This window comes from Citrus sinensis, chromosome 6 (assembly GCF_022201045.2).
Source record: "Citrus sinensis cultivar Valencia sweet orange chromosome 6, DVS_A1.0, whole genome shotgun sequence".
Lineage (NCBI taxonomy): Eukaryota > Viridiplantae > Streptophyta > Magnoliopsida > Sapindales > Rutaceae > Citrus > Citrus sinensis.
In genome coordinates this window covers 19868773-19895196 of record NC_068561.1, presented here as the reverse complement: position 1 = coordinate 19895196, position 26424 = coordinate 19868773, and the positions used below count along the sequence as shown (strand labels likewise).

General features: G+C 32.5%; 4 protein-coding genes across 5 annotated transcripts; 1 reads left to right on the top strand and 3 right to left on the bottom strand.

Annotated features, from left to right (window-relative positions):
* Positions 1-2638: 2638 nt before the first annotated feature.
* On the bottom strand, positions 2639-4609 carry LOC102622374 (40S ribosomal protein S5). Of its 2 annotated transcripts, none has more exons than XM_006481614.3 (5): positions 4458-4609; positions 4270-4368; positions 3340-3611; positions 3022-3225; positions 2639-2937 (listed from the first exon to the last, which is right to left on the bottom strand). In XM_006481614.3, exons 2-5 carry the CDS (start codon positions 4360-4362, stop codon positions 2883-2885), a joined length of 624 nt encoding a protein of 207 aa, XP_006481677.1. In that variant the 5' UTR covers positions 4363-4368; positions 4458-4609; the 3' UTR covers positions 2639-2882. The 2 variants fall into 2 exon arrangements, with proteins under 2 accessions (XP_006481677.1, XP_006481676.1); XM_006481613.4 differs by having other exon boundaries at positions 4484-4603.
* Positions 4610-7933: 3324 nt separating this feature from the next.
* LOC102622872 (40S ribosomal protein S28) lies at positions 7934-9308 on the bottom strand. Its single transcript, XM_006481615.4, has 2 exons — positions 9142-9308; positions 7934-8346 (listed from the first exon to the last, which is right to left on the bottom strand). Exon 2 carries the CDS (start codon positions 8343-8345, stop codon positions 8148-8150), a length of 198 nt encoding a protein of 65 aa, XP_006481678.1. The 5' UTR covers position 8346; positions 9142-9308; the 3' UTR covers positions 7934-8147.
* A 1530-nt stretch (positions 9309-10838) lies between these two features.
* On the top strand, positions 10839-16590 carry LOC102623177 (homogentisate solanesyltransferase, chloroplastic). The gene is made up of 10 exons (XM_006481616.4): positions 10839-11136; positions 11628-11749; positions 11842-11988; positions 12361-12586; positions 13360-13433; positions 13722-13814; positions 14120-14237; positions 14509-14571; positions 15053-15085; positions 15948-16590. The coding sequence occupies exons 1-10, from the start codon at positions 10924-10926 to the stop codon at positions 16020-16022; spliced, it is 1164 nt and encodes a 387-aa protein (XP_006481679.1). The 5' UTR covers positions 10839-10923; the 3' UTR covers positions 16023-16590.
* Positions 16591-19052: 2462 nt separating this feature from the next.
* Positions 19053-23003, bottom strand: LOC102623454 (IQ domain-containing protein IQM6). The gene is made up of 9 exons (XM_006481617.4): positions 22467-23003; positions 21506-22052; positions 21298-21412; positions 21150-21215; positions 20970-21058; positions 20783-20870; positions 20403-20642; positions 20030-20131; positions 19053-19922 (listed from the first exon to the last, which is right to left on the bottom strand). The coding sequence occupies exons 2-9, from the start codon at positions 21979-21981 to the stop codon at positions 19227-19229; spliced, it is 1872 nt and encodes a 623-aa protein (XP_006481680.1). The 5' UTR covers positions 21982-22052; positions 22467-23003; the 3' UTR covers positions 19053-19226.
* Positions 23004-26424: the final 3421 nt, after the last annotated feature.

The window sequence follows — 26424 nt, the reverse complement described above, 5'->3', positions numbered from 1 at the left end:
ATTAACAGGATCGTGTCAATCTATTATGAATCCCGGCCATTAAAAATGACTATAGACCACACACATCTATTAAGTTAGAAAATTCTTTTAAGTGAAATTGCACGCTGACCAAGTTGATTGAGAAAAGTATTCATCCATGATCCATTTATCTTCTATTCTTCTAAGTTGTAGTCATGGAGTTAATTAAATGAGTGAAATATTCATTAATAATACCTACAGAAATTACTTTAAAGAAAACCAGCAGAAATTATAATCTTACTTTTCTAAAAGATCTTAAAAGAATTATTTTAAATAAATTATTAAAGTAGAAACTAATCCATAAAAATTGTGAGCGCTTTATTTTATTTTCTTTTTTTTAAGATGAGTATTTTTATAAGTGTGCAGAGTAAATAAAGATAATTAATTTAAGTAGTTTAAGTAAGAAACTTTTTTGGCATTTGAAAGAGTATACAAAGAAAAATTTAATTTTTTAAATAGAATAAATGAGTGTTTAAAGTAATAGAGCGTTGAAAGCAATTTTTAAAGTGCAGTTAGCCTCATTCAGTAAATACTCAATACGTGTGGAGAAAAACTAGTTAATGATTTTGAATAAATAAAGAAGAAATAAACCAAAATACCTAGTTCTTATTTTATTGAAGTATGATATGGGTCAAGTTATGGTTTATATCAAATTTAATTTCATGCAATTCTTTATTGTTGCTCTCCGTACATAAATTAGTGTTGTTAGGGAATAATAATTGAAACTTGAATTTGCTCTATCTTTTAAAAATATTACGTATTAAAAAGTATAAAATAATTATTTATTTTTTACTAGTACCTTACTAAGAAAATTCAATTGCTTTCGACTTTTTAATAGATTCCCCCACAAAAGTCGTATCATTACTTCTTGTTATCCTATTTAAAAAAGGGAAATTATCACTGCATCACTTTTTTTTTTGTTTTATATTCATCCAACCACAACAAAATTCTCACATATTCTTTACACCACATTTTTTTGAAAATTTGTATCAATTAACCACTTTTTAACTAACAACGTTAAATAATTTAAATAAAATGACAATTTTATCCCTAAATAAATTAAAAGATTATTTTATTTTACAAAAACTTTAAAAAATAAGAAAATTATAATTATAAAAATGCCCCTAAGTTTAATAAAAAATAAATCCCAAAATTAGAATGTTTGTTTTTAATAAAAATCTAAATAAAAATATAATTATAAAAATAATTACAAAATTTTGGGATTTAATAAAAATCCCCTAAATTATTAAAATTTTGGGATTTTTTTTAATAAATAAATTCAGTTATTTTAATAAAATTTTGCAAAATTATAATTTTTAATAAATAAATTCAGTCATTTTTATTAAAATTTTGTAAAATTATAATTTTTTAATAAAAATAATTATTAAAATTTTGCAAAATCTAAATTAAATAAAAATCAGTTGACCACCTTTATTTGAGATTTATTTTTTATTAAATTTAGGAGTATTTTTATAATTATAATTTTCTTATTTTTTAAAGCTTTTGTAAAATAAAATGGTCTTTTAATTTATTTAAGGATAAAATTGTCATTTCATTTAAATTGTTTAACTTTGTTGGTTAAAAAGTGGCTAGTTGATACAAATTTTTAAAAAAAAGTACTGCAGATTGCAGAGAACATGTTAGAATTTTTTAGTGATTGGATGAATATAAAACAAAAAAAAGGTGGTGCAATGATAATTTCGCTTTAAAAAAATTATGTGAGATGTCAATAAGTTTGTTTGCATCTATCTACTCTTAAGTATTAAATAAAAGTAAATAACAATTATAAATAATCCCCATCGAACTATATTAGTTGTACTCCAAACGTATCCTATTAAGAATGTGTTTAGAATTGAAGTTAGGTAACTGTAACTTAAAAGTTACAATTAAAATTTATTTTGATATGAATTTTTACTTGTATGATAAAAAGCCTATTATATTTTTAATAATTTTATTAAAATTATTATTAAAATATTATATTTATTATATATTATTAACTTTTATTTCATACTTACAAATTTTTCTCACGCCACACACAAAAGAAAAAAAAAAAGTTACCTAATCGATATTTCTCAATAAATCCGGTAAGAACAAAATTCCTTTTCTTACAACACCCTCTCACGCAGAAGAATTCCTATTGCTTTCCGTTAATTTTATGTTTTCTTTTAATTTTTATTAACAGACCCCTGGGCTTCGACTTGGGCTTGGGTTTGGACAGGGAAAGCTTGAATCAAATTCACAAATTTGGTTTTCATATTATATTATGGATGTTGATTAAGAAATAAGATTAATTTTCAAAATGCAATTAAGAACTCAAAGACTCAACATTCGCCTACGGGATAAGTCAAAGTGACCTCATTGAATGATAGATATGTATATATATAAAACATTAAACAACCATTTAAATTCTAAGGATATGCCAGTAAGAAAGAGAAAAGAAATCACATCAATCTTCAGAAGAAGACTTTTGCTACCTTACGTTGCATGTAAGGTTATGTAAGGTACAGCCTCTCACAAGGCTGGTGGGCCCAAGTGGGACTCACATCTGAGTTTGTGAGAGGCTTACGTTGCATGTAAGGTAGCAGCTCCCGAAGAAGAATGCATTCAAGAAGCACTGTGGTAATCACAAACAGCAGAATTTATAAACCATCAAATTCTAGTTTGATTAAGTTGTGCAGACTCCATCGTAACATCCACCACATGGCATATGGAACCAGTAAGTCACTAAATGCATCCTCAATATCATCTACTCAAAACTTGAAACAACATTAGTAAAATAGCAAAGTAGCAACAAAACATAGTCCAAAAGTTTTTTTTTTTAAAAAAGTACAACTTTCTGCATCTGCTTCTCCACTATCACGACCTCAGCGATTGGCCTTTGCCACTCTCTCAATCTCATCCTTCTTCTTGATCGCATAGCTGAAAATGCAAGTGGTAACAATCAGTTTCAAGAAATTGTAAGTAAAGAAGTAACAGAGCAGAACCAAGGCCATGATTGGTTACCTGTTAGATGAACCCTTGGCAGCATTAATGAGTTCATCGGCCAAGCATTCGGCAATAGTCTTGATGTTACGAAAAGCAGATTCACGAGCACCAGTGGTGATTAGATAGATCGCTTGATTCACACGGCGCAATGGGGAAATATCCACAGCCTGACGCCTAACAACACCAGCAGATCCAATACGGGTAGCATCTTCCCTTGGACCACTGCAGCAACAAAGGAAATTCGAGATAATTCAATAAACGAGCACAAGGATAAACCAGTTGCATAAATAGCAAAGAAAAACTTCCACAATGTTTAGAGAAATCAGACTTCAATACCTGTTGATGACAGCATCAACAATGACTTGAATTGGGTTCTGGTCGGTCAAAAGGTGAATGATCTCCATGGCATGCTTAACAATCCTGACGGCCATCAATTTCTTGCCGTTGTTACGACCGTGCATCATAAGAGAGTTCGTAAGCCTCTCAACAATGGGACATTGGGCCTTCCGGAAACGCTTAACTGAGTACCTCCCAGCAGTGTGAGGCACATAAGTAGCGTGCTTGGCCGCTTGCACGCCAATATAATCACTCAACGAGATGTCATTGACCTATAGTGCATACAATTAAAAAAAAAATCTTTAATAAGGCCAATTACCAATAATAACACAGAAAAGATAGAAATTTCAGAAATAAGATTTACAAGTTGGCAAATATAAAGTACTCAAGAATGTTTGGAAGAACACATCACTAAGAAAAGATAATTGACAAGCGGTGTTCAAATTTAAAACACACTACACAAACATATCAACACCACTAGAACCTTCTCTGTTTCCTCCAGTTTATCCATAAACACATAATCCTATGCAAGAATCCCATAATTAATCAAAACAAGTTTTTACCACATATCAAAACATATCAATTCCTCTATATTTTGGGAATTGTAAAAAACAAATTATTTTTCGTACCCAACTCTTAAGCAAACAAATTGCAAATCTGCAGCCAAACAATATTTTTTAATAAAGCCTGTACGTACCGCTCCAGAATCACTAAATCCCAATCAAGACTACAAAGGAAAAAAGAAAAAAAATACTCCCATACTGAACTCATGAAATCACATGCGTCTCAAAATGAAAAGACCCAAAAAAAAAAAAATCATGTAATAATTTAAAAAAATACAAAATCAAAAATAGCAGCATACAGATCGAAAAAGATAACCAAAAAAATAAAAATAACCAAATGCAAAAGGAGAATTTAAAGAAGACAAACCTGAACATCCTCGAAAGTCCACCTATTGAAGAGCTTCACATCGTAGTGAGGCTGTGATGGGTCTTGAGATTGTGCCACTACAGCAGTCGCCATTCTTACCTACCCAACAAAATATCAAATGACAGCCTTTTTAGAACTAAAAATACGAGCAAGATAATTTCCGATGAAGAAGAAAGCGGAAGCTTAACTGAAGAGCTTTGAGAGAGTGAGAGACCCCGAGAGATAAAGTAATAAGAATCGGCTGCCGCTCGCTGAGTTCTTCCTGAGTGTTACGATACAAAAGTCTAGGGTTTTTTTCAACTATTTATATCCAACAAGTGGCGAATTAGGGTTTGGTTTTTAAAGAAAAATAAAAAAATTAATATGGATTGGTTAATAAATATTAGGCCCTCATGTTTTAACAAACTATAAATAATAACTGCTTATAATAATGTTATTCATGAGGACCCTTTTAGATGCCAAAAGGTGAATGCTCTCTTAATTTTTAAATCACTTTAATATCATTGGAGCATAATTTGAACGAGCAATGTTACAATTTACTAGTAGAAACTCAAATTTTAAAATTCAGAATTTAAAAGTAGAAGTTATTCATTTTACTCATGGCTAAACTAACTGAGAATACTTTTTTTTTCATATTTAACAATGTTAATTCATATTTCTTTTAACATGGTCTTAAAAAACTTGTTTGCAAAGATAGTTATATATTTCTTCTTAAAAGCTGTAATTGATATACATGCAATAAAATACATTTTATTAAAGGGTTTGCCTACCTTACATTTAACGTAAGGTACAGTCCTCTCACACAGCTGAGAAATGGGTCATAGTGGGACTCATTACTGTAGAGAGGGTTGTACCTTACATTAAACGTAAGGTAGCAGCTCTCATTGTTAAAACCTTTGTTTATTAAAGTTTCACTAACACAATTTCTGCTTGAAGAAGTTCTATTTTTTTTCTTTTTCTCTTATTTTTTTAAATTTGAAATCTGCAGATTAGTTCACATAACAACAATTAAAATACGATTTTAGTACATAAAAAACTCACCAATTATGAAAGCATAAACAATGAAAAGTCTAGCGCCAGGTTCTCTTGATATTTTTACCCCACCAACGATGTTAACATTCTCAAGAACTTCATATATATATATATATATATATATATATTGGTCTGAACCACTAGATGGTCCTGAGTGGACCCCAATTGTGAGAGGCACATTTAAACCTATACTACAATCCAGATTCCCAGACTAATCCCCCACTTGCACCGGATCAGCCCGTAAGGAGTAAAATGCTGGCCAAATTGATAACTTCATACGAGAGCGGAGCTTGAACCCCTGATCTCTCTTAAGGAGTGAGAGTGTCGAACCACTCACACCAACTAACTTTGGTTAACTGTCAATAATATGTTAGTAAATAAGAATATAAGATCATAACTAATCACTAACTATTTATGTTGTCTCGTGGCTCAGTTACAGGGAAACTTATAAAAGTTGAGTGAATATCATCTCTGTAAAATAGCTTGTAGTTGGTGAGAATAAAATCATCAATTTAATTCATGATTATGAGTAATGAATTTTAATTTGTTTAACAACCTTAGGCTCACGGAAATTTATCCTCACATTCATCACATCTTGATTATGTCACATACAAGTCAAGTAAGGAACTTTAAAAACTTTAATTTTTCTTTTAAGAAATGTTGTATTTCGAAATTCGAAATTGTCCGTTAATCAATAAAGACTTAAAGATCCCTGATAATAATCCAAAATCTCTTGCACAATTAGTTACAAACCAAACATGATTAGTTACAAATGCTTTTTGACTGGCGCCCGCCTGCCGCAGTAAGTCGTATCAACAAAAACCTAATTAATAGATGAGAGCACATTCCAGTCAATTCCAAAAAAAAATATAAATTTGAATGAAATTAAAACTTGTAACTAATCCTAACATTATAGTATTGGAAAAACTAATCTCTTTCCCCATGAATCTGAATCATTTAAATTCAGTCATTTCCATTTAGATATATAAGTGATCGCAAGATAATGGAAGAAATCAAAAATTATTTAAAAGACCCTAATTGATGAGCAGAAAAGGGATGGAAACTATTATTATACTTATTGGCGTATAGTTGAATAACTTGATAACATATATGTAGGAATGATGATATTCAGACATAGATAACAAATGAGAGATGACATTGAACCCTATTATAACAATGACTTGTTGAAGGAGTGATAATTGGTGGATAAAAGGATTTAAAGGAGAAAATTTTGAACGTGAAATGAAATAGTTTTAAAACGAAATTTGTTGGTTAACAACAAATAGACCTCAAATTTTCTAAAAACCAAAATTAACAATATTATTTATAATTTAGTTACTACTAATCCCTTGTTTAAGACTTGTTAAAATTTTGTAAATAAAATATATCAATTTGTATAAATAATTATTACTCATTTGTTATAGTATTTGTTATAAATTATTTATCTTCCTCAAATTTTAAAAATTTGAAAGTTGAGACTATTAAGCTATATTGATTGTTAAATTGAAAAAAATACTCTTTTGAGTTTATATTTTATTCGAATCTTCTCATAACATAAACATGTGTGCTAAGTTAACTACATATTTCTTCGTAAAGCCAAAATTGACATATACATATTGTGCTAAAAATTGTACTTGTTCTACCACTACAGTATCTAATTGAAGAAGCTCTACACAAAAAAATTGTAGGAAATGAACACTTAAATCTGTTTAAGTTATTGTATATTTTTATCAAGATCTTTTGTATAACACAATTCTTATGAACTAAGCGAGTGGTGAAAGAAAATTGGTTGATAAATAAAAATGTGTATTAATCAAAAACTTTAATATTGTGATTTAAGAGAAACACAAACAAAAATTATAGTTAAACAATTAAATTATTTGATTTTATCAATGAAGAATAGTGTTACACATTTCAAAAATTTATCCCGAAGATCTGATCTTAAATAATATAGCATCAATTGGATGATAAGATAACATAAGTAATTCACTTAAACCTTGTGAAGAATTATAAACCGTTTAATGTATAGTATATCATATATCATACCATTTGGAATGTACATCATTACTGATCAAGAAATCGCAAATCCTAACAAAACAAAATAGGTGACTCGAACGAATTAAATGCCAACTGAGTCGCCTTTAAAATTGTGATTTAGTTAAAAGTTATGGATTCATTTGTTAGGCTGCTAATTTCTCTACAACCACAACTTTGCCACTGCACATTGGTGCTTGGTGTTTCAAATTTCACCAAACTGCCATCGCCCATTTAATCTTGTTTATCTCAAAATGTCTCTCCTCTTTAGTCCAATTTCGTTTTCTGACACACTCAAGTTCATCTGCTAGCATTCTGCTGCCTCAGAAAAGCCATATATCAGATTAAAATGACTAGAAATTCTGATTTCTACTGTAAAAAATTTATAATTTTTCATTACATTGCTAAAATATTTTGCAAAAAATCAAAGTTCACAGTGATAACATTACATTATTTATCACATTAATTTTACTTGATATCCACTACCATGCTATATTTATGACAACTTTTTCATTATGAAAGAAAATTCATGCATTCTTCTATAAGACTTAAAGCATTAGGGAAAGCTATAAATTTTCAAAACTTGAACAAACAAGAATTATTTAAAGCAAATTTAACTCCATTTCAATGAGAACGATATTAAACATCCCAAAACATATAATTCATGGCTCAAAACCCAGTCTTAATATGAAAACCTTCAAAATAAGTTGTGAAACTCATAACATTGCCAATCACTAGCCTACTAAAAACAACAGTAATGAACCCTAGTTTCCAACAAAAAGTTTGAGATAGTATGACCAGAGATGGACTCTTCAACGGAGCCTCCTAGCTTCTCTCTCAGACTCGAGCAAAGTGAGGATATCACCTTCTCTAACGGGTCCCTTCACATTCCTCATGATGAATCGGTTCTGATCATCTAAAAACTTGACTCTCACTTGAGTAACCTGTCCTCTTGAACCAGTGCGGCCCATGACTTTCACCACCACAGCGTGCTTAATCTGAGAATCCATTCTGCATACACATAGAAGAACATGGAAGCAAAACAAATTCTATTAAAACATCACACTGGAAGAACATTACATCAAGGGAAAACGACACTTCCAAATACCCACATGCACATGAGCAAGCAATCAAATGAGGTCAAAATCCAACATACAAAAACATTAAAGAGAATTTAAAAAGCAATTATTCACTACAATACCCAATTGAAACTATGAGTTAATAAAAGTCATATTTCGCAGCAAAATTTACAATATACACTACACAAATTGCTAAAACATAATTTTATATGCTAACATAACATCAAAAAACATAAAGCATAAAACACAGAATCAAAATTACTCAAAAAGTAACACCTAGTCTTGGCATGTTACTAATAAAAAAAATCAAAATAAAGCTTCATAAACTAGGCGCTATCAAACATCAAGTGTGTTATCAGACAGATAAGGAAATAACAACAAATGCGGCAAAATTTGACTACTTATTTTCAATGATCTTTAAACCCTAGTTTTTCTATAAACATTTTCTCACCAACCAAACAATTCAAAAACAAGCCAATAGGCACGTCTGTAAAGTTCATCAATTCAAAAAGAAAAAGTATATTTTTACTTCATTAACGCAATTAGGTATGGTCAAATTAATTTTTACTGTACGACAACAAATATTATTTCAGTAACAAATAGCTTGCAATAGATCAAAGCCATAAGCGTCATGTAAAAATAACAAAAAGGCAAAAACTGAAAACGACATCGTAAATTAAAAGAGACGATGAATAATTAAACAGCGGAAAAGGGAACTGAAGCGAACCTGAGCAAAGAGGCGAGAAGAGAGAGAAGGTGACAGAAGCGGCTGCTAATTTCTTTCAGCAGTTCTTGCAACGGAGCGAAAAACCCTAGATTTGTTGGCCTTTATATAGATGGACTAATTTTAAATGACCGTTCTGCCCGGACGTGTGGGGTAAATCGGTTGGGGGTATGTTAGTCAAATTAAGAGAAGTTTAAGGACGACAAGGAATTTGGATTCGGTGTAGTCGTCGTGAATCGCACTTGATTTGTCAATCCATTGAGGATTGAGTTTTTCGCTTTTGTTATTGCGTTTTCAGCCGTTGGATTGTCCTACTTTCTTTTAACTTCAATCTACAATGGTTATTTGGGCCTTGGCAATTGGGCCCTAGGCCCTTGGGAATCACTTCACTACGATACCGTCTTCAACCTATTATTATCATCATTCTTCTCCAAAAAAAAAAAAAACCCTATTATTATTATTATTATTACTACTACCTCTACTACCATTATCACTGCTGCTACAACAAGAAAAAAAATAATTAATAATTAGGCACTGTAGCTTTTTCTTTTGTCGATTTTGCTATAACAAAACTTTGTTGAAACATACTTTAAATTCACTTTTATATATTTGTAAATCTTAGTTCAACTTTCTACCATGGAAGTGATACTAGTTAATCCAAATGATGAAGAAATAACAACAATTTAAAATTTAGTTATGGATGATATTTAGTTTCGTTAGTAAATTCTTGTTATGATGATATAATAGGTATGGAGCTCAAATAATTCACATGTGTATAGGGATGGCAATGGGGAGAAGGTAGAGAAGGGGATTAACATCTTTATACCTATTTTTGATATTATGTATATGTCTTTGCCCCCATAATTGTTTAAGGAGATTCTCATTTCCTTGTTGAATAATAACAAAGGATTCCTGAGAGTCCCCCATCCTCAAATAGCTTTCGATTAACCGCTATGTTTTAGTTTTTGAATTTGATTTAATTATATTAAACTAAAAAAATTTAAACAAAAGTAAAGTTTTACAATGTATCTAAGTAAGGCCTAGATGTTTTAACTTTACCTTTTACTTTATTTTTTATTTTATTAGATAAAATTTTAAAAGAAAAATTTTGGGCTAACGCCTTTTGAATAAGAATTGATTGAATAGTACTACAATTAGTTAATTAGGCTCGAAAGTTTCAAAATATATTTGTATAAATATTTTAGTAGTTGTTATTTATACTAATATTTTATAATTTAAATATTTTTATTTATTCATTAACGATTCTAAAAATAAAAATTTAAATACAAATAAAAATGAAAAAAAATAAGGAATCCATCTTTTTCTTAAAAAAAAAATTGGGTACGAAGTTGTCTCTCTCCCTTACTGAATAAGAAATTAGGTATAAAAGCACTCCCAGTGCCCTTCTTAAATGAGAAAAATCCTCGAGCAGTCTTATCTTCATGGGAATTTTTGCCATCCCTTCATGTGTACACGTGCTTAGCGAGACATTATAAGCTATTCTCATTCAAATTACCATGCAGATTTGGTAATGAAATGGTAAAATAAATGACCAAAATTTCACAATTCATAAAGAACATTTAAAAAAACGAAAAAAACGGTGGAGGATGCTTATGACGAAATTTATAAAACCGAATCAAATAAGTGAAAATATAAAATTCATAGGGTAACAATTGCAAGCACCTGAACATGAAAAAAAAAAAAACACAAAAATTTGTTGTTCAGAAAAATATAGACCGCACTCTGCCACAGCTTTGCCAATCGCTTTTCAGCTTTCTCTCTCTAATGGAGCTCGCATTCGCTCAGTTCTTTTCCCTTAGAATTTCTGCTGTAACTTCATTTCGCAGTACTTATTTATATCAAACAAAGACACCCATTAAGCCAAACTGTATATCCTCTGAGCATTTATCAAAAACCTCCAACAAATTTCCTTCATTTGGGCTCTACAGGCACAGAACTGGTTTTAAACATGCTTCAAAACAGCGTAACTTCATCTGGGTATGTTTTGCTTTCTGTCTGACTCAAACGTCAGCTTCATTTAATTGAAATTAAGATGTTATTTTGAATAGGAAGTAGCTCATTTTACTAGCTGGCTTAGACAAGAACTTTGATATGCAGCTTAAGTTGTATCATTTGTGTGAGCTATGAAGACTAATTACATTTAGATCAATATGCTTGTTAAGGATGAGCGGTATAGTTTACATGATACTATTAGTTGCACCAAGTGTATGATGATGGGAAAAAATGAATAATTGATGTTATGTATGACGTATTTATCGGCAACAAGTGATTGTCTGCTGGAAACCAGCCAATCAGTTAGCAGGTTGAAAATGTACTAGTTGAATCAAACCAAGTTCAATAAATTTAATTGGCTTTTGCTGAATTTCATTTGGCAGGTTTTAAGATTTGATATGGTTGAATTTACAATATTGTATCTATGAGACTCCGGAGCATGTCTATGGATTTAATGTGAAAATGGATGCTTACAGGCTTCCTCTCAAATTGGAGCTGCTGGTTCCGATCCATTGCTGAACAAACTGTCAGCTTTCAGAGACGCATGCTGGAGATTTCTAAGGCCACACACAATACGCGGAACTGCTCTAGGTTCTGTGTAAGTACTTACAAATGAGCACACTGGTTAGCATGTGTAAATCAATTTTAGTTGGATCTTATGACATTTATACTTGATTATTTAATTGGCAGTGCTTTGGTGGCGAGAGCGCTAATTGAGAACCCTAATCTAATAAAGTGGTCTCTGCTGTTGAAGGCGTTCTCTGGTCTTTTGGCTCTCATTTGTGGGAATGGTTATATAGTTGGCATCAATCAGATCTACGATATTGGAATTGACAAGTATGCAATTAACTTTTTTTCTTAAATCCTTTGGTTCCATATAAAACATCTAGTAATTGACTTGCATAGCCTTAAAAGCAAAAGTGTGGTTTTCACGCAACCAATGATCATTATACATTATTTTAGTCAGATTTTTTTCATCTGTTTAACAAAGCTAACTCTTAAGACTGCCAGTATCTGGATTAAAATTTCTCAAAAAATTCCCTGGACTGATATGTTACTTAGCCAGGAGTTCTTGATTCAATTCGTTGTAAGGCATCTTAAGCCATGAAAGTGGACTGTAAAGTTGGTTAACTGCGTACTCAGTCTTGAATCCAAGATTCTTCTTATGATAAATATATGTTTGTAAATTCCTATGCTCTCTTTATGCAGGGTAAACAAACCATACTTACCAATAGCTGCGGGAGATCTGTCAGTTCAATCTGCATGGTTTTTAGTGATATTTTTTGCAGTGACTGGTCTCTTGATTGTTGCATTCAACTTTGGTCCATTTATCACTTCTCTTTACTGTCTTGGCCTTTTTTTGGGAACCATCTACTCTGTTCCACCATTTAGAATGAAGAGATTTGCTGTTGCTGCATTTCTTATAATAGCCACGGTATGCTTTATTTTCACCCTCTTCTCCAAATTCCAACAATCAACTTTATGTTAATTTGTGAACTTCTCCATTGATGTTTGAAATTTGATGATACACCATAATCAACATGTGAAAATTCAGATTTCCTCTGTTTTAATCTCTATTTTCTCTTATTATACAATAGAGAAGAATACCTATTTATATACATTACACCCTAGGAACAAAATGGTAAAAACAGCTAGGATATTGCAAATCAGTATCCCTGAAATTTAGGGATTATATCTCCTAAAATCTAGTATTTAAGTCAACACATAGCTGTAAAATACAGCTGACATCTACAACAATAGTCAACACACAGCTGTAAAATACAGCTGACATCTGCAACACAACACACTGCATTTGGATGCACAAGTTGCTCATAAGATTGGAATCATAATCTGAAAAATTCTAACTGATGTATAGACAAGAATAGGGTTTTTAGTCACATTGTAAGGTACTAGCCCAGAGAAGGATATCCCTAATTGGTGTCACGAAAAGATAACCATAATAGAAGCTGTGTTTAAAAATTTAGATATGTTAAGTGTCAGGAATTGTTCTTAAGACAAAAAGTTCTGATTTTATGCTACTTCTGTTTGATTTATCTTAAGAATCTTTCAGTTTGCATAACAGTTATTTTATTGCTTCTAATAAAGTTGTTGTTCTTTTACATTGATTGGTACAATTTTTATCTAGACACGTGTGCCTCGAGAAAGTTAGATTGTTGGACAAAAGATAACAGAAAATAACCTCTGCAGGTGCGGGGCTTTCTCCTTAATTTCGGTGTATATTACGCCACCAGAGCTGCCCTTGGACTCTCATTTGAATGGAAGTAAGTTGTTATCGATATCAATTGCGTCAGAACATAGTCAATTGAGACAACCAAATAAATTTTCCATGCAAGTGTAAACTATGGTTTTCATGTGCAAGCTGACCAGTATCTGTCTTGACTTTTTAGTTGTGGGTCAACTCTTGAATGAAGAGTAGCATAACAAACAAAATTTAATAATAATCTTGAATGCTATATGGTCCTCCTTGTTATGGAATGTCCTTGGCTGAGTGCATGTTGTTGCAAACTAAGGAAGAATCTTAATGTTGCCTCTTCACTTTCAAATTGCAGTGCACCTGTTGCTTTCATTACAGCCTTTGTCACATTGTTTGCTCTGGTCATTGCTGTCACCAAAGATCTTCCAGATGTTGAAGGGGATCGCAAGTAAGTTTCTGCCCTACTTGGATCAATTTATTGGTTTTCTTTCTTTTCTTTTTCTTTGAGTCATTTCTGCCACAAGAGTTATATTCATTAGATTCCTCTTTGATTGTTCTACCACTAACTTTTAATAATCTATGTTAGTCCAATTTATGGCTTTTATCTTCATCATTTCCTCAGCAAGCATCCTCTGCTTTAATGTTTTTACCATCACTTAGAAACCTGCTCTGCTTTAATTGGAACTAAACTCTCTACTCTTCTAATATTTTAGACTTCTAACACCTTCCCTATTCCAATATATGTGTTTACAGATTTAAAATATCAACTTTGGCAACAAAGCTTGGAGTTAGAAACATCGCCTTTCTTGGTTCTGGACTTTTGCTGTTGAATTATATTGCTGCCATATTGGCAGCTATTTACATGCCCCAGGTGAACACTTCTCTTAAGAAGTTATTCTTATTGATTTATACACGGTTCATATCATCGAATGCATGATCTTATGCTTATTTGTAAATCTCATGGAATCAGTTGAGTGTTTCATGGTATCTCTTACTGTTTGGACTTATTGAGTCTAAATTGTTTCTGCAAAATTATGCTGATGTTATGGTTGTCTGCTGAACTCATGGAATCAGTTTAATAGTTGTATTTCTTGACATTTGTCTTCAATGCTAGGAGAACTAAAGTCTAGTATAATTTTCAGGCTTTCAGGCGTAACTTAATGATACCCGCACATGTAATCTTGGCTTCATGCTTGCTATTCCAGGTGTGTTTCTTTGTACTACCACAATCATTTTTTCTTTTTAATGTGATTACTTCTGATTCGTCGCCTGGATAACTTTTTTCCCCACTTTATGTGCTTCCTGTTATGTACTTTATTAGAGCTTAAATACTATTTTGGGTTTTCTTCCATAAGCTAAAGATTTTGGATTACGTACTATTTTGACCAAAATGTCTTCTGTTCAAATTCTTAGAATTTTTCAATTCTATTATTTTGCATTATGTAAGTTATGTCCAGAAACATGCACATGGAGGACCTCAGAGTTTGAATACTATTATTGGGTCTTTTCTTATAAACTTAGAATTTTTTAAACTGCTAGCTGGTCAAGACTATGCCCGATTTAGAAATTAATTTCTGCTATGCATGGTTATTGTTAGTCTGCTGCTTTAATTTAAAGATTCTTTTTTGTTGTTCTTTAATCAAGTTTTATTCCTTAACATAAAATTCTATTTAAATATGGTTTCAGACATGGTTATTGGAACGAGCGAATTATACCAAGGTAATTCTAGCTACATGTTGCACCTTAGGAATGTGGTAACATTCCTTTAATTATCAATTTAGTTGGAAAACCTTTTTTCACGTCTTGATTCAGGAATTTATACCGAATGATTGTTTTGAAGAGGAGTTGGGTTCTATAACTAATTGATATAAACCTGGAGGCTGCAGGTTTCATTGGATTTCATTAAGCTTTTGAGATCTTTAATCTTTGAACGAAAAATTTCTTTTTTCAGCTCTATTTTCGGACATGATTAAAATTATGTAATTAGGAAAAAATGATGTAGATAGTGCAACATGATTAGAAGGGGTGAAAGAATTAAAGAATCTCTACTGATTAGAAACAAAATAAATAATGGATTTAAGGAGGAGGAAAAATCAAATATTGGAAGAGAACTGAATTAAATTTGACCACTGTATGGGCACAGCCCTCCTCACCTATATGCTATATTTATATTTAACATAGGACTCGTATATGAAAGCCCTGAGTCTGCAAACTTTAAAAGATGCTAAAAGCCCCTGTAACCCAGTTAACCTAAATTACACAATGAAATAACAGTATATCTGCTATTATAGTTTAACAAGATAATGTTTTAGACACCCTCTTAGGAATAATTTTGACATCAGATGAATTTATTTTGGGTGGCCTTTTGGGTACTATTTCTACTGTGATAGTAAACTTGCTAAGTATTTTCACATAATAATGAAGTGGGTGTGGTGGTAAAGTTTTCGAAATTTTGCTGCTTTCTAATCTCTAATTAAATTTGGCTGTAACAATTGAACTTTGCCTTCTCAATGCCAATAGTAGAAGAATCATATTTATTTTCTTTTCTTGATATGGTTCTATGTTAATTTTCTTTTTGCAGGAGGCAATCTCAGGGTTCTATCGGTTTATATGGAATCTATTCTATGGAGAGTATGCCATATTTCCTTTCATATAGTATAGGGTAATTTTCACTTTCCTCCCTTGAGTTTTGAGCTTTTTGCACTTAGATAGCGAAGACCGGTTTATTAGTGAAAACCCCTCTACGAATTGCAAACCTTAGCTCTCTGTTATGTAGTTGTGGGCACTTTGGTAATCTCATTTGACAAGCAAAAGTTTTACACTTTTTGGTTGACATGAGCCAGTGAGTTGTCAAATCAGTTTGAAAAATTGTGTCTTAATTTATAAAGCAAAATTTGTAAAACAATTCAAAGTGGCCTTTTCTCTTTCATGAAGCACGGTTGTGGCCTTTTTTGTTTCGACAAGCACGGTTAAGAGCTCTGTTTAGAAGGCAAAAAAATCTTCTTTGTTGTAGAGCAGTATCCATTACTTGTGTAAAGTGAATAAGAAACACAAGACCTACATTATGTATCGCTCTGAATTTCGCCGATGCTCTAGGAATCCAAATCGCTTTGTTGAAGCCAATAAAAGGTTAGTCTACAATTTTTTTTTTTTTGGCCTAATTTGGAGCATTTTGATACTACTCTAAGTGGAAAATGTCGAGTGGGTGCTTGATTTCTTGTTAATTGACATGGTTTTGATGAGATTTGTAGAACTGTGGAGTAAATTTGTTTACTTTAAAGTAGTAATACTCTTATCATAGCATATGTTATCAAACAATATTACAAGTCCATAAATTTTTAAAGACATTTTCAACTTTTATTTAGAAAGACGAGAAAAAAGAACTTATCCAGATGCATTTAGTGCCTGTTTGGTATGGCTTATTTAAGAGGCACAAGTGCTTGTTTAATCTCATAAGCACTTTTTAAAATTTTTTATGGTGTTTGGTTAATTTTTTAGTAGAGTTTTTTTAGCTTAAATAAGCTAATTTACCTCTACTAGCAAAAATCCAAATTTTAAGCTTTTGGGAGTAGAGGTTAGAGAGCTTTTCCAAAAAATAGATAATATCAAAAATATCCTTGAAATATTTCATTAATTACATAATACCCTTTGTATAAAATCTACCCAACGAAAATTGTTGCTGCCATATAAACATATTGCTGCCGCCACTTCACTTTATCTCTTTTTTTTTTTAAATAACCAGCACTTTAATTTTGCAATCCCTAATACATAACCAACACTTGAGAGTGCAATCATAGTCATAGCCAACGTTTTTGGTGAGGAGGATGCCAAGTAATTCGACACTTCTCATGTTTCGTTAACATTTCAATTATATTATTGATCATCATTTTAATTTGGATAGTATTAATTGTTTAGGAGAATATATCAATTATGCAATTTTTAATTTTGAAAATTAAAAAAAATGATTGAACTGATTTTTTTCTTATTAATTGATAGCTTGGATGCATTTTGTTACATGTTATATAATTATAAATACATATCCTTTTTGGTAATTTAATTACACAAAAGCACTTTTAGTTTTACACAATCAAACAATTTAATGGTTCAAAAGTACTTTTTTAATTGACAACCAAACACCCAATAGCTTTTCGTCCAAAAGCTCTATTGTTATAAGCTCTACTTTTATAAGCTCTATTTAATAAGCTGTATCAAACGGAGTCTTAGTCATTTATAAAATGTTTGTTTCGAAAATCATTTTTTTCACGATTGTTTGTAGAAAATAGAAAACTAACTTTGAGAAACAATACTAAACACCTTTGAATATTATTTAATGTTGTAATGTAATTAATGGATTATCTTCTCACTTGTTTTAGAATGATTTGCACATTGGTATTATAGTCACATACTGTTTGCATTTGGTATTTATTACATTTTAGCTTTTTCTTTAATATATGTATCATTTATTTATGTTGTTTTATGGTATTGCAGTGTGGTGTATTATGATGTTGAAGTAGTATTTTGGTTTATATGATTTATTGTTAGGGTTACAATTGTCTTTTTATTTATTGAATTCAATTGTAAATAACCTATATTTAAGGGGTATAATAGTAATATTATAGTTGCTATAAACTTGGCGCCAAATGTTTCAGATGTGTACAAATCCAACAGGGGCATTTTAGAGTTTTTAACTTCCACTAACAGTCAACCATAAAATTAACTGACGGTAGGGGCGTTTTCACTAATAAACGGATCTTAGCCATCTAAGTGCAAAAAGCCCAAAACTCAAGGGAGGAAAGTAAAAATTACCCATATAGTATACTATCCTTTAATCTTTTGTTGTCCCTTTTTTTTATTTTTTTTCCCACTCATGGTTTGGGGGTTGGGGTGGGGGGGTGGGGTTGTAATGAGAGAGGCATTTTAGTTGGTTAGGTTAATTATTGTATAATTTTGTCATTGATTCTTCCTCTTGTATGTATAATGTATATCTCAGTCGTCAAAGAAATATGATATGTACATTGAAATATGTTATTACTAACAAATTCTCTGTCCAGTGACTGTTACTGTTTCACTGGTTTGTTGAATCACAGACCTGAATCCTAGTCTTCCTTGATGACGCTTTTATGATCTTCAGTTTTAGACGTTACAAGCGTAATTTCTAACTCCTATTCTCAGAAGAAAATAATGGGTTCAGAGAAGAACAGTTATTTGGTTTTCAAATGATTTTATGAAGTTTAAACATCAATTTTATGGGTGCCATCTTACATGGTAAGGTGGGGATTTGCTGCTTTAATGTTTTAGAATTTCTGATGCTTTAGAGGTTAGTGGATAATTGCAGGTGTTCAATAATTCAACAAAGGCCTTTTTTTTTTTTTTAAACCAACAGTAGGATTTGTTTTGGTGGTGGTGATTGTGCAGACATGTAGCTTAGCTTAATTTAAGCCTATTAAATACATTCTGAAACTTGAAAATCATTGATACATAAAATTAATTACCAAAACTCAAGATTGAGTGCCATCCAAAGTTTCGTAGTTCTAGATCCAATATCTTCTAAAGTGGCTTTCAGTGTCGCATACAGAACGCTATTACAATGTCGAGAGAAGAATGATTTTCGATTCCCCTTTTCTCTTCAACTTGAGATCCAATTTAGAAGATTTCAAAAAACTAAAGAATTGAAAAGGGACTCATTTTGTCATAAACATGTATGGTCCCTTTAAATTTAATGTCATTTTTACCCTGAATTTAAGAAGGTAACGTGTAAAAGATTGGTATAGAATACAGAAAGTATCTCCTATGTCATCTTCTCTATCCCCAACATAAGTTTCAAAAAATGAATGAATTTGTGTTTTCATTTGAAAGTAGTCTACGGTTTTGTTTGTGATACTACTACTTGCTCTGGAGCAAGGGGGCTTTTGGCCGATATTTCTCTGCTTACTGAATTTGGAGCAAGCACTCTCGGGCAAGAGCGGCTTCTGATCCGAGATGATGAACTTGCTCTTGGAGACAAGTTTGCTAGCTCGAGAATCTGGGCTTGTAGCTCCGATGGGTAATCCCTCATGCAACCAATCCGTGGCCCGGCCCCTGTGCTCCATTTTGAGGATAATTGCTGAGCCAACTGATATGATTTCAGTCCTTTATGTGAATCTATCCTTTGCATGATTTTCTCTTTTGGAACTGGCTTTTCATTTTCTTCTGCATCTTCATCAAACAGATTCTTTTTAGAAACCATGAAATCTTCCTCTGACAAAAATGATTCTTCAGCTGTTTCATAACCATCATCTGAAGGATGCTCTTGATATTCAGAACTGCAACTTTCTGGAAGTGCTTCTGTCTTACAAATATCAATCATGTCACTGCTCCTTGGTACTTCATCTCTTGGTTCAGGTTGAGCTGGATTTTCTGCAGGATTAGGCCCTTCTTTTCTTGAATCAATATCCTCTTGAGCTGAGGTTTTAACATCTGCTGCTTCAGTGTCTTGAGAGATTCCTATTTCCAGTGGGTTGTCATGGATGCTTTTGCTCTTTTTGATAGCTACTTCTTCCTCTTCTTCTGGGCTTTTCTGGAACGTAGCAAGAAAGATATGCCAAATTAGCCTCAGTTTGTCCAATATTTAAAGGAGATTTTGGATAGTTGAAAATCTCTTGCTACTAATTAACTTTATTTTACCTTCACATTAGTGAGATCCACATTGTGCTCCCTGAGGAATGACATGAATGCTTGGAAATTTTCCTCTGTTGGGAGATAGTGTCCACTGTGTGGCCAAATTGCCTTTCAAGTTAAGAAAAACAATATCAACATACAAACACCTGCCTGAAAGTATGAGAAATTGTAGTATGTTTGGAAATACTTTTGGCCTGGAAAAAGTTTTTCCAAATAGCCAAAGTGCTTTTATTTTCATTTATATTGATTAACATAAATGTATATATGCTTATTGTCATTGAAAGTGCCTTAAGGCCTATTTTACCCAAAAGCACTTTCTAACGCACTTTTTGAATATGAATTAATTTCTTGAAAATTCAAATGGTGGCTTGTTGTCTACCTTTAGATATCCATTGTCAACAACTAATCTCCCAGCAGATAGCGTGGCTCCCCCAGCCAAAAAGCTTGAATGTTGAAAATTGCCCTTGATCTTCTGCCCCACGTACAATGTCTTTGAAGTGCTGAGCACAAAGATCCACTTAGTATCTTTTGGTCCCTTTGTACTATCAAGAACTGTCCCACTCTTCTTGTAAATCAACTTCCCATCCTCTATTCTTACTTCATACTCCATCCTTTCTGTCTGCAAATTGGAAAAAAAAAAGTCAAAAAAATATCGATTTTTCAACGGATATATCAGTAAACTTGATATCGTCCGAAACAAATCATTTGTTGCTCATAAAGGTGACAACATGAATAATTGCTGCTGGAGATGAGACTAACCGGACCGAGATACTTGATGCATTGTTGTTGAAGCTTTGATCTGGGGCACCTCTCAAGATGAACTTCTTTCCCTGCTCCGATATCAAGCCTGGATGCCAGAATGTTGGGGTCAGTTTTTTTAAATTATACTTAGTACTGGAGCTAAGAATTTTTCTGTTCATTTTGTTGGGGTCTCAAGTATCTTTACCAGTAGAAGAATGGCTGCTGGCTCTCACAATGCAACCAGGTGACATAGTAGAACTGAAGGTTATGTCCATAGCGATGGCGAGGATCAATCTACCAACAAAAAGAAAAATGATCAACAAGGGTAATCTAGCAAACAGATAGTCGTTTCATTTTGAAGGATTTCCCGGAAAAGTGAACTCACTGCTTCAAGCCAGTGCTGCAAAGCAAGCTTACGAGCTTTTTCAGACTTCGATAACCCTTTCCCTACCTGCCGAGGAAAGAAAAATCAGCTATCAGAATCACTAGAGAGATGTTACAGAAAGTGAATCAACTCCTTTTCTGACGCTCACCTTAGCAGCTCTTGTTCTTGCTCTTGACCAACGAGAAAGAGCGGTCTCATTTTTGTCGATATCAAAGAAGGATATGGAGCTCCGCTTCAGCTCAGCGAAATCTAAGACCTTCCACCTATACAATGACAGTCAAATATTATATAGCTGTTAAGAGCATAACATTCAATAGATCTTTACAGCACATTGAGGTTGATTGATTGATTCATACCATCTCTGCTCTGCAAGAACTGCACAATCAGCCAGCCTTCTTCTTGTTCTGAAACTTTTATACACTTTCTGCAACCTTAAGGCAGCTTGGTATCTTTGATTCCCATGCTCCAATGGCAAGTGGGATTTGGCGTCTTGAAAATCATATGATCCTGGAGATTGGTCACCACCTTCTGCATCCTTAAAGCTCATTGTGTTACCAAAAACTTGATTATCCATTTCTGCAGAAGGGGTTTTGAATGAGAACTTGCTCTCCAATGCTCTCCTTTCAAAGCTAAGTAATCTTTCAATCATCTTCTTCCTTAGCGCAGTTGGTTTTGAATTTGATTCGCGGCCATTGACACTGAGTTTTCGCAGCACTGACCTCTCATTAGCAGCCTCTGTAAGACTAATTGATCTCAAATGAACTTCTCCAAAAGGGCTATCCAGATCATCAAAATCAGCAACCGGGTATGAAAATGATATCCCCATCTCCATCTTGAACGGATGCTTGCGGTTAGCTTGAAGTCCCAAGATCTCAAATCACCAAGACTTATCGGTCTGAGTACCTGTTTGAATCATCAAAAATCAAATAAATATAAACAATTTAAAGAAAGTTTTTATCTGGGAAATGCAATGAGGTAAAAGCATCAACGTCCAAGCATTTTTTTAGCATTTTCCTTGTATCTCGGGCCATAGATATAGCTTAAATGCAAAAGAAGCTCAGTTGCACAAATTCCAAGCATCCCCATGAAAACACATTTCTATTTCCTCAAAATGATACAAATAATTAACCTAAAATCACAAAAAATCAATAATGACATTCAAATGGCATTCATCGTGAAAATAAATAAACAAAAGACCAACGCTTTTTCATCTTTAGCTCTACAACTACAATGTTCATTTCCATGCAAAAACAAAAAGGCAAAATGCAAATGAGAAAAATGGGACAGGATAAAAGTGGAATGCAGATTGACTCATACCTTAACCTGAGAGAAACAAAAAGAGCCAAAAAATCAAAAAACGGATAAAACGGAAATAAGAAGAAATTAAGAACCAAAATGACAGAAAATGAAGGGCGAGAGGTGGCGTGCAATTTGATTGTATTGTTTGTTTTGAAGTTGTTTAAAGGGTTTGTAATGGATTTTCTTTTTTTTAACAGAGTGGAAATTCAAGTTTCTTGAGCTTCTCTCTCTGTATCAAGAATGCACAAACAAATGGCTGGCTTGTTGCTATTCTTATCAAGCAAATATATATAGAGAATTAGAGATATGAGAAGCAGAAGGAAAAGGGTTTGTTTTTTTTTTTTTTAATTTTACAAAGAGAGGCCCCATTTCCAACCACGTTTATTTGACTATTTTCGTTTAACATTAAATATAATATAGAGATTTTCTTCTTTTCTCTCTTTTTTTTTTTTAAAAAAAAATTTGAATAGAGTGCTTATTTTGAAATAAAAAATATATGTAAACTTTCGAAAAAAAAATGAGGTAATTTTTTTATTATGAATCATTGGTAAATTATTTTTAAAGATAGTTTATTTTATTCATACGAGAGTTTTGAGATTTCAAATCTTACTCTTTTAGAAAAAAATTACAGATTGAAGTGGAATTTGGGTACATTTTGTACTACTAAAAAATTATAATGATCAAATTATTTTTTGTTTATAATTTTCTTCATTGACCAGTGTCAACAAAAAAATTATATGTTTTGATTAATAAAAAAAAGAGAAGGAAATTTCTTTGTCAATGAATGATGTACATAGTCTCCTGCGACTTCGACCATGGTCAATAGTCAATATAAAATTATAAGATAAAGTTTCATTTTGATTTTTCAAGTTCTTAATAATGTTTTTTTTTCAATCAACTTCTTAAAAATGTTTGAATAGTCTTACTTGATTTTGTTAATTTTTTTTATTTGTACAATTTGATTTTTCAATTAACCTACCAGCTACCAGCCCAAATCACAAATATAGCCCAAATTTAACATGCTTATGTTATAAATTAAAAAAAAAAAAAGGTTTGTCGGGATAAAATTGCTCATATTTTGCTTAGCAATTTTATTGTTGAGCATCGTACAACGGTAGGGATGGCAAAATTCGGGTCCGGGTTTTCCGGATCTGGACCCGGATACCATTTTCTTTTCCCGGACCTAGATTTTAACTCGGATTTTTTCATCCGGGTCCGGGTTTGGGTTCAACCCGGAAAAATTCAGGTTTCTGGATTTCGGGTTTTGAACCCGGATCAATGAATCAATATTAATTTTAAAAATTTTAAAAATAAAAAATTAATACATTTCTAAACAATAACACATTTAGATTAATCAATAAAATTAATTAAAAAATAATATAAAAATTAAATATCCGGGTCCGGGTTCCGGATGTCCGGGTTAACCTAAACCCGGACCCAGACCCGGATATATCCGGATTATTAAAATTTATTCCGGACCAAAATTTTTTTATATTCCGGTGCGGGTTCAACCCGACCCGGATTATCCGGGTTCGTCTGGGTCCGGGCTGGGTCCGGATTATTTTGCCATCCCTATACAACGGCCTGACTCTTCAAAATTGAAAATCAGAATATGGTAAAAAATAAAAATATAAATTGAATTAACGAATAAAAAGTATTAATAAAAAAAAACGGTGCCATTTACTCTATTTTTCATTTCTTTCGAACAAAAACAAAAAAGTGAGAAAAATAAATGACAGAGCATACAGTCATGAGTCAACCTCAACCGCCACCGCCACTCTGCGGTGCTTGTACCCAAAAGTACAAATCTCGTAGGCTGTCGCGAGAAACAGTAAACTTCCACTCGTGCTTCCAGCAAGTCACATCCACGCACCATTTGCGTTGCCTTGCTGTGATGGGGGACTGTATTCACGCGTATAAGAGTAGAGTAGAGTGAGTTTTCAAACAGATAAAGTCAATTACGTACACAGTGTTACGTGGCATTACACCAGCTGTACTTCTCGTATTCTCATGCACACAGCTTGTACGTTCGACCATACGGACTAATTCCACGTGGCCGATTGGACTTCATTAATAAAAAAATGAAAGAATTTAAGAAAATGAAAACAAATCTCACTCGGTTTTGTGTTGACTGAGCTCCCGGCTGCTCTGCTCTCCCCACACACTGAAGCCAAATCCAGTTTTTTTTCAAACTTATAAAAAAAAAAAAATTCAAACTTTGCTTTCTTATTTTCTTTTGATGCTCCCTCACTTTGTTGGTTAAATGTCCCTCATAATTTTACCTTTGAAATAGATAAAGAAATTGTATGGCTACATAGATCCAACAATTCTTTTTTTTTTTTCTTCTCTCTTTTTTCCTTCATAATGTCTTTGAAATATGTTGAAATTGACCTAGATTAATCCAACGAGGCAGTGTCTATCTCAAATGAGAAATGTATACAAAAAAGTTGTATCAATCTTACATTATTGTAACCAAGAAATACCCTAAAAAGAAAAAAAAAATGATATTTGAGGCAATCGAATGAAGTGGGTGTGTTTCTAAGTTATAAATTTCCAAAAATGAGAGCAGTCAATCCACATCAACAACAAAGTGGAGCTGGAAAGCACAAGAGGGAAAAAAAAACAACGTTAATGATTAAACAAACAAACGGGAGACACTAATTTTGGTAGTGGATGAGGGATTATGACTTATGAGTTATTGGATCTGTACGATTTGGGTGGAATTTTTAATCACATAATTAAATAAACCAACCCAGCTAGGCAGCTATGTGTCTCCCTTTTCCATATAACTCTTTAAGAAAATGTACGAATCTGATCAATCAGCATTAGGCGTCTTGGCAACGCGCTTCACCAAACCAAAGCACCGACACTCACTCATTCTGACGCACTCCCCCTCATTAAATTTCACACGCGAATAAGTTGATAATTGCCCAAACTGTGGCGCAGCAGCACGGTCACAGACTCACAAGGACCGCAGGTTTCGAAAAAATGAGATAAACGGCTGCCATTTTTTGTGGCAATATGTTGTGTGTAAAAATAATAATAACAATAATTAAGTAGTGGGCCAATATCTGTGCTCTTCAGTTGTCACACACTCCCACTTCAATGCATATTCTTTTTGAATTTTGTTATAATTATTTTTCAATTGTACCCATGTATGATTGAGTGATGATCTTAATTATGTGAGATTTATTGCTCAAACGTACCACTTTTTTTTTTCTTCTATTTAATATGAGTTCTTTCAATAATATGCTTATAGCTTATTAAATATGATACTTTAAAATGAAACATTAAGAAAATCTTTATCAAATAATGCTTATAAAGAGACTTAAATTCCTTTTCACATAAAAAATGAGAAGTGAATTGTTGAGTGTCTTAACACCTTTTGAATCAATAATGTAAACATATTAGAGATTTTTCAAGTTTCAATAGCAATTAAGATAGTCTCATAACAAGAAAATATACGAATCATGCTCAAATAATAAATAAGAGGCGATTTCGAGACACTTGCCTATATAATAACTTGAGTTGAGAATAAGAAAAACTTATGATACGTTTTGGGTTTTATTTTAGGGTTTGGCGTTTAACGAACTTTCCTTTGCTGTCTCTCTCTCTCTTGTCGTCTCCCTGTTCAATAAAATTATCAACCAAGCTGCTCGTTTCACTGCATGTGCCCATGGTTTTTGTGCACTAACCGCTGCTCAATTTTGACCCTTTTTTTAACATTCTTTTGGAATGGCAATTGCATAATAAATAACGCAAGTGTTCATTAATTGGAAATTAAATAATATTGACGAAACTACCCGAAAATAGAAAAACCAAGCGTGGGAGTCAGTAAACGAGCTGAAAATCATATCATTATCGTCATTTTTTGCACGTTCTTTCTGTAACTCGTTTCTATTATTTCATCACAACTTTGTGAATTACTACTAATCATCGAGATTGAAGCATTCAACATTCAAAGTTCAAACCCTAG

What these genes read in the sequence shown, in the direction of transcription:
- LOC102622374 (XM_006481614.3), bottom strand. Translation starts at nt 4,362, where the DNA reads ATGGCGACTGCTGTAGTGGCACAATCTCAAGACCCATCACAGCCTCAC. An exon ending in GGACTTTCGAGGATGTTCAG is followed by an intron (nt 3,612 to 4,269) that starts GTTTGTCTTCTT and finishes TATGCACTATAG; the next exon opens with GTCAATGACATCTCGTTGAG. An exon ending in GTTGATGCTGTCATCAACAG is followed by an intron (nt 3,226 to 3,339) that starts GTATTGAAGTCT and finishes TTGTTGCTGCAG; the next exon opens with TGGTCCAAGGGAAGATGCTA.
- LOC102622872 (XM_006481615.4), bottom strand. Translation starts at nt 8,345, where the DNA reads ATGGATTCTCAGATTAAGCACGCTGTGGTGGTGAAAGTCATGGGCCGC.
- LOC102623177 (XM_006481616.4), top strand. Translation starts at nt 10,924, where the DNA reads ATGGAGCTCGCATTCGCTCAGTTCTTTTCCCTTAGAATTTCTGCTGTA. An exon ending in CATTTCTTATAATAGCCACG is followed by an intron (nt 12,587 to 13,359) that starts GTATGCTTTATT and finishes TAACCTCTGCAG; the next exon opens with GTGCGGGGCTTTCTCCTTAA. An exon ending in CAGCTATTTACATGCCCCAG is followed by an intron (nt 14,238 to 14,508) that starts GTGAACACTTCT and finishes TATAATTTTCAG; the next exon opens with GCTTTCAGGCGTAACTTAAT.
- LOC102623454 (XM_006481617.4), bottom strand. Translation starts at nt 21,981, where the DNA reads ATGGAGATGGGGATATCATTTTCATACCCGGTTGCTGATTTTGATGAT. An exon ending in GTTCTTGCAGAGCAGAGATG is followed by an intron (nt 21,413 to 21,505) that starts GTATGAATCAAT and finishes GTCATTGTATAG; the next exon opens with GTGGAAGGTCTTAGATTTCG. An exon ending in CAGCAGCCATTCTTCTACTG is followed by an intron (nt 20,871 to 20,969) that starts GTAAAGATACTT and finishes TCTGGCATCCAG; the next exon opens with GCTTGATATCGGAGCAGGGA.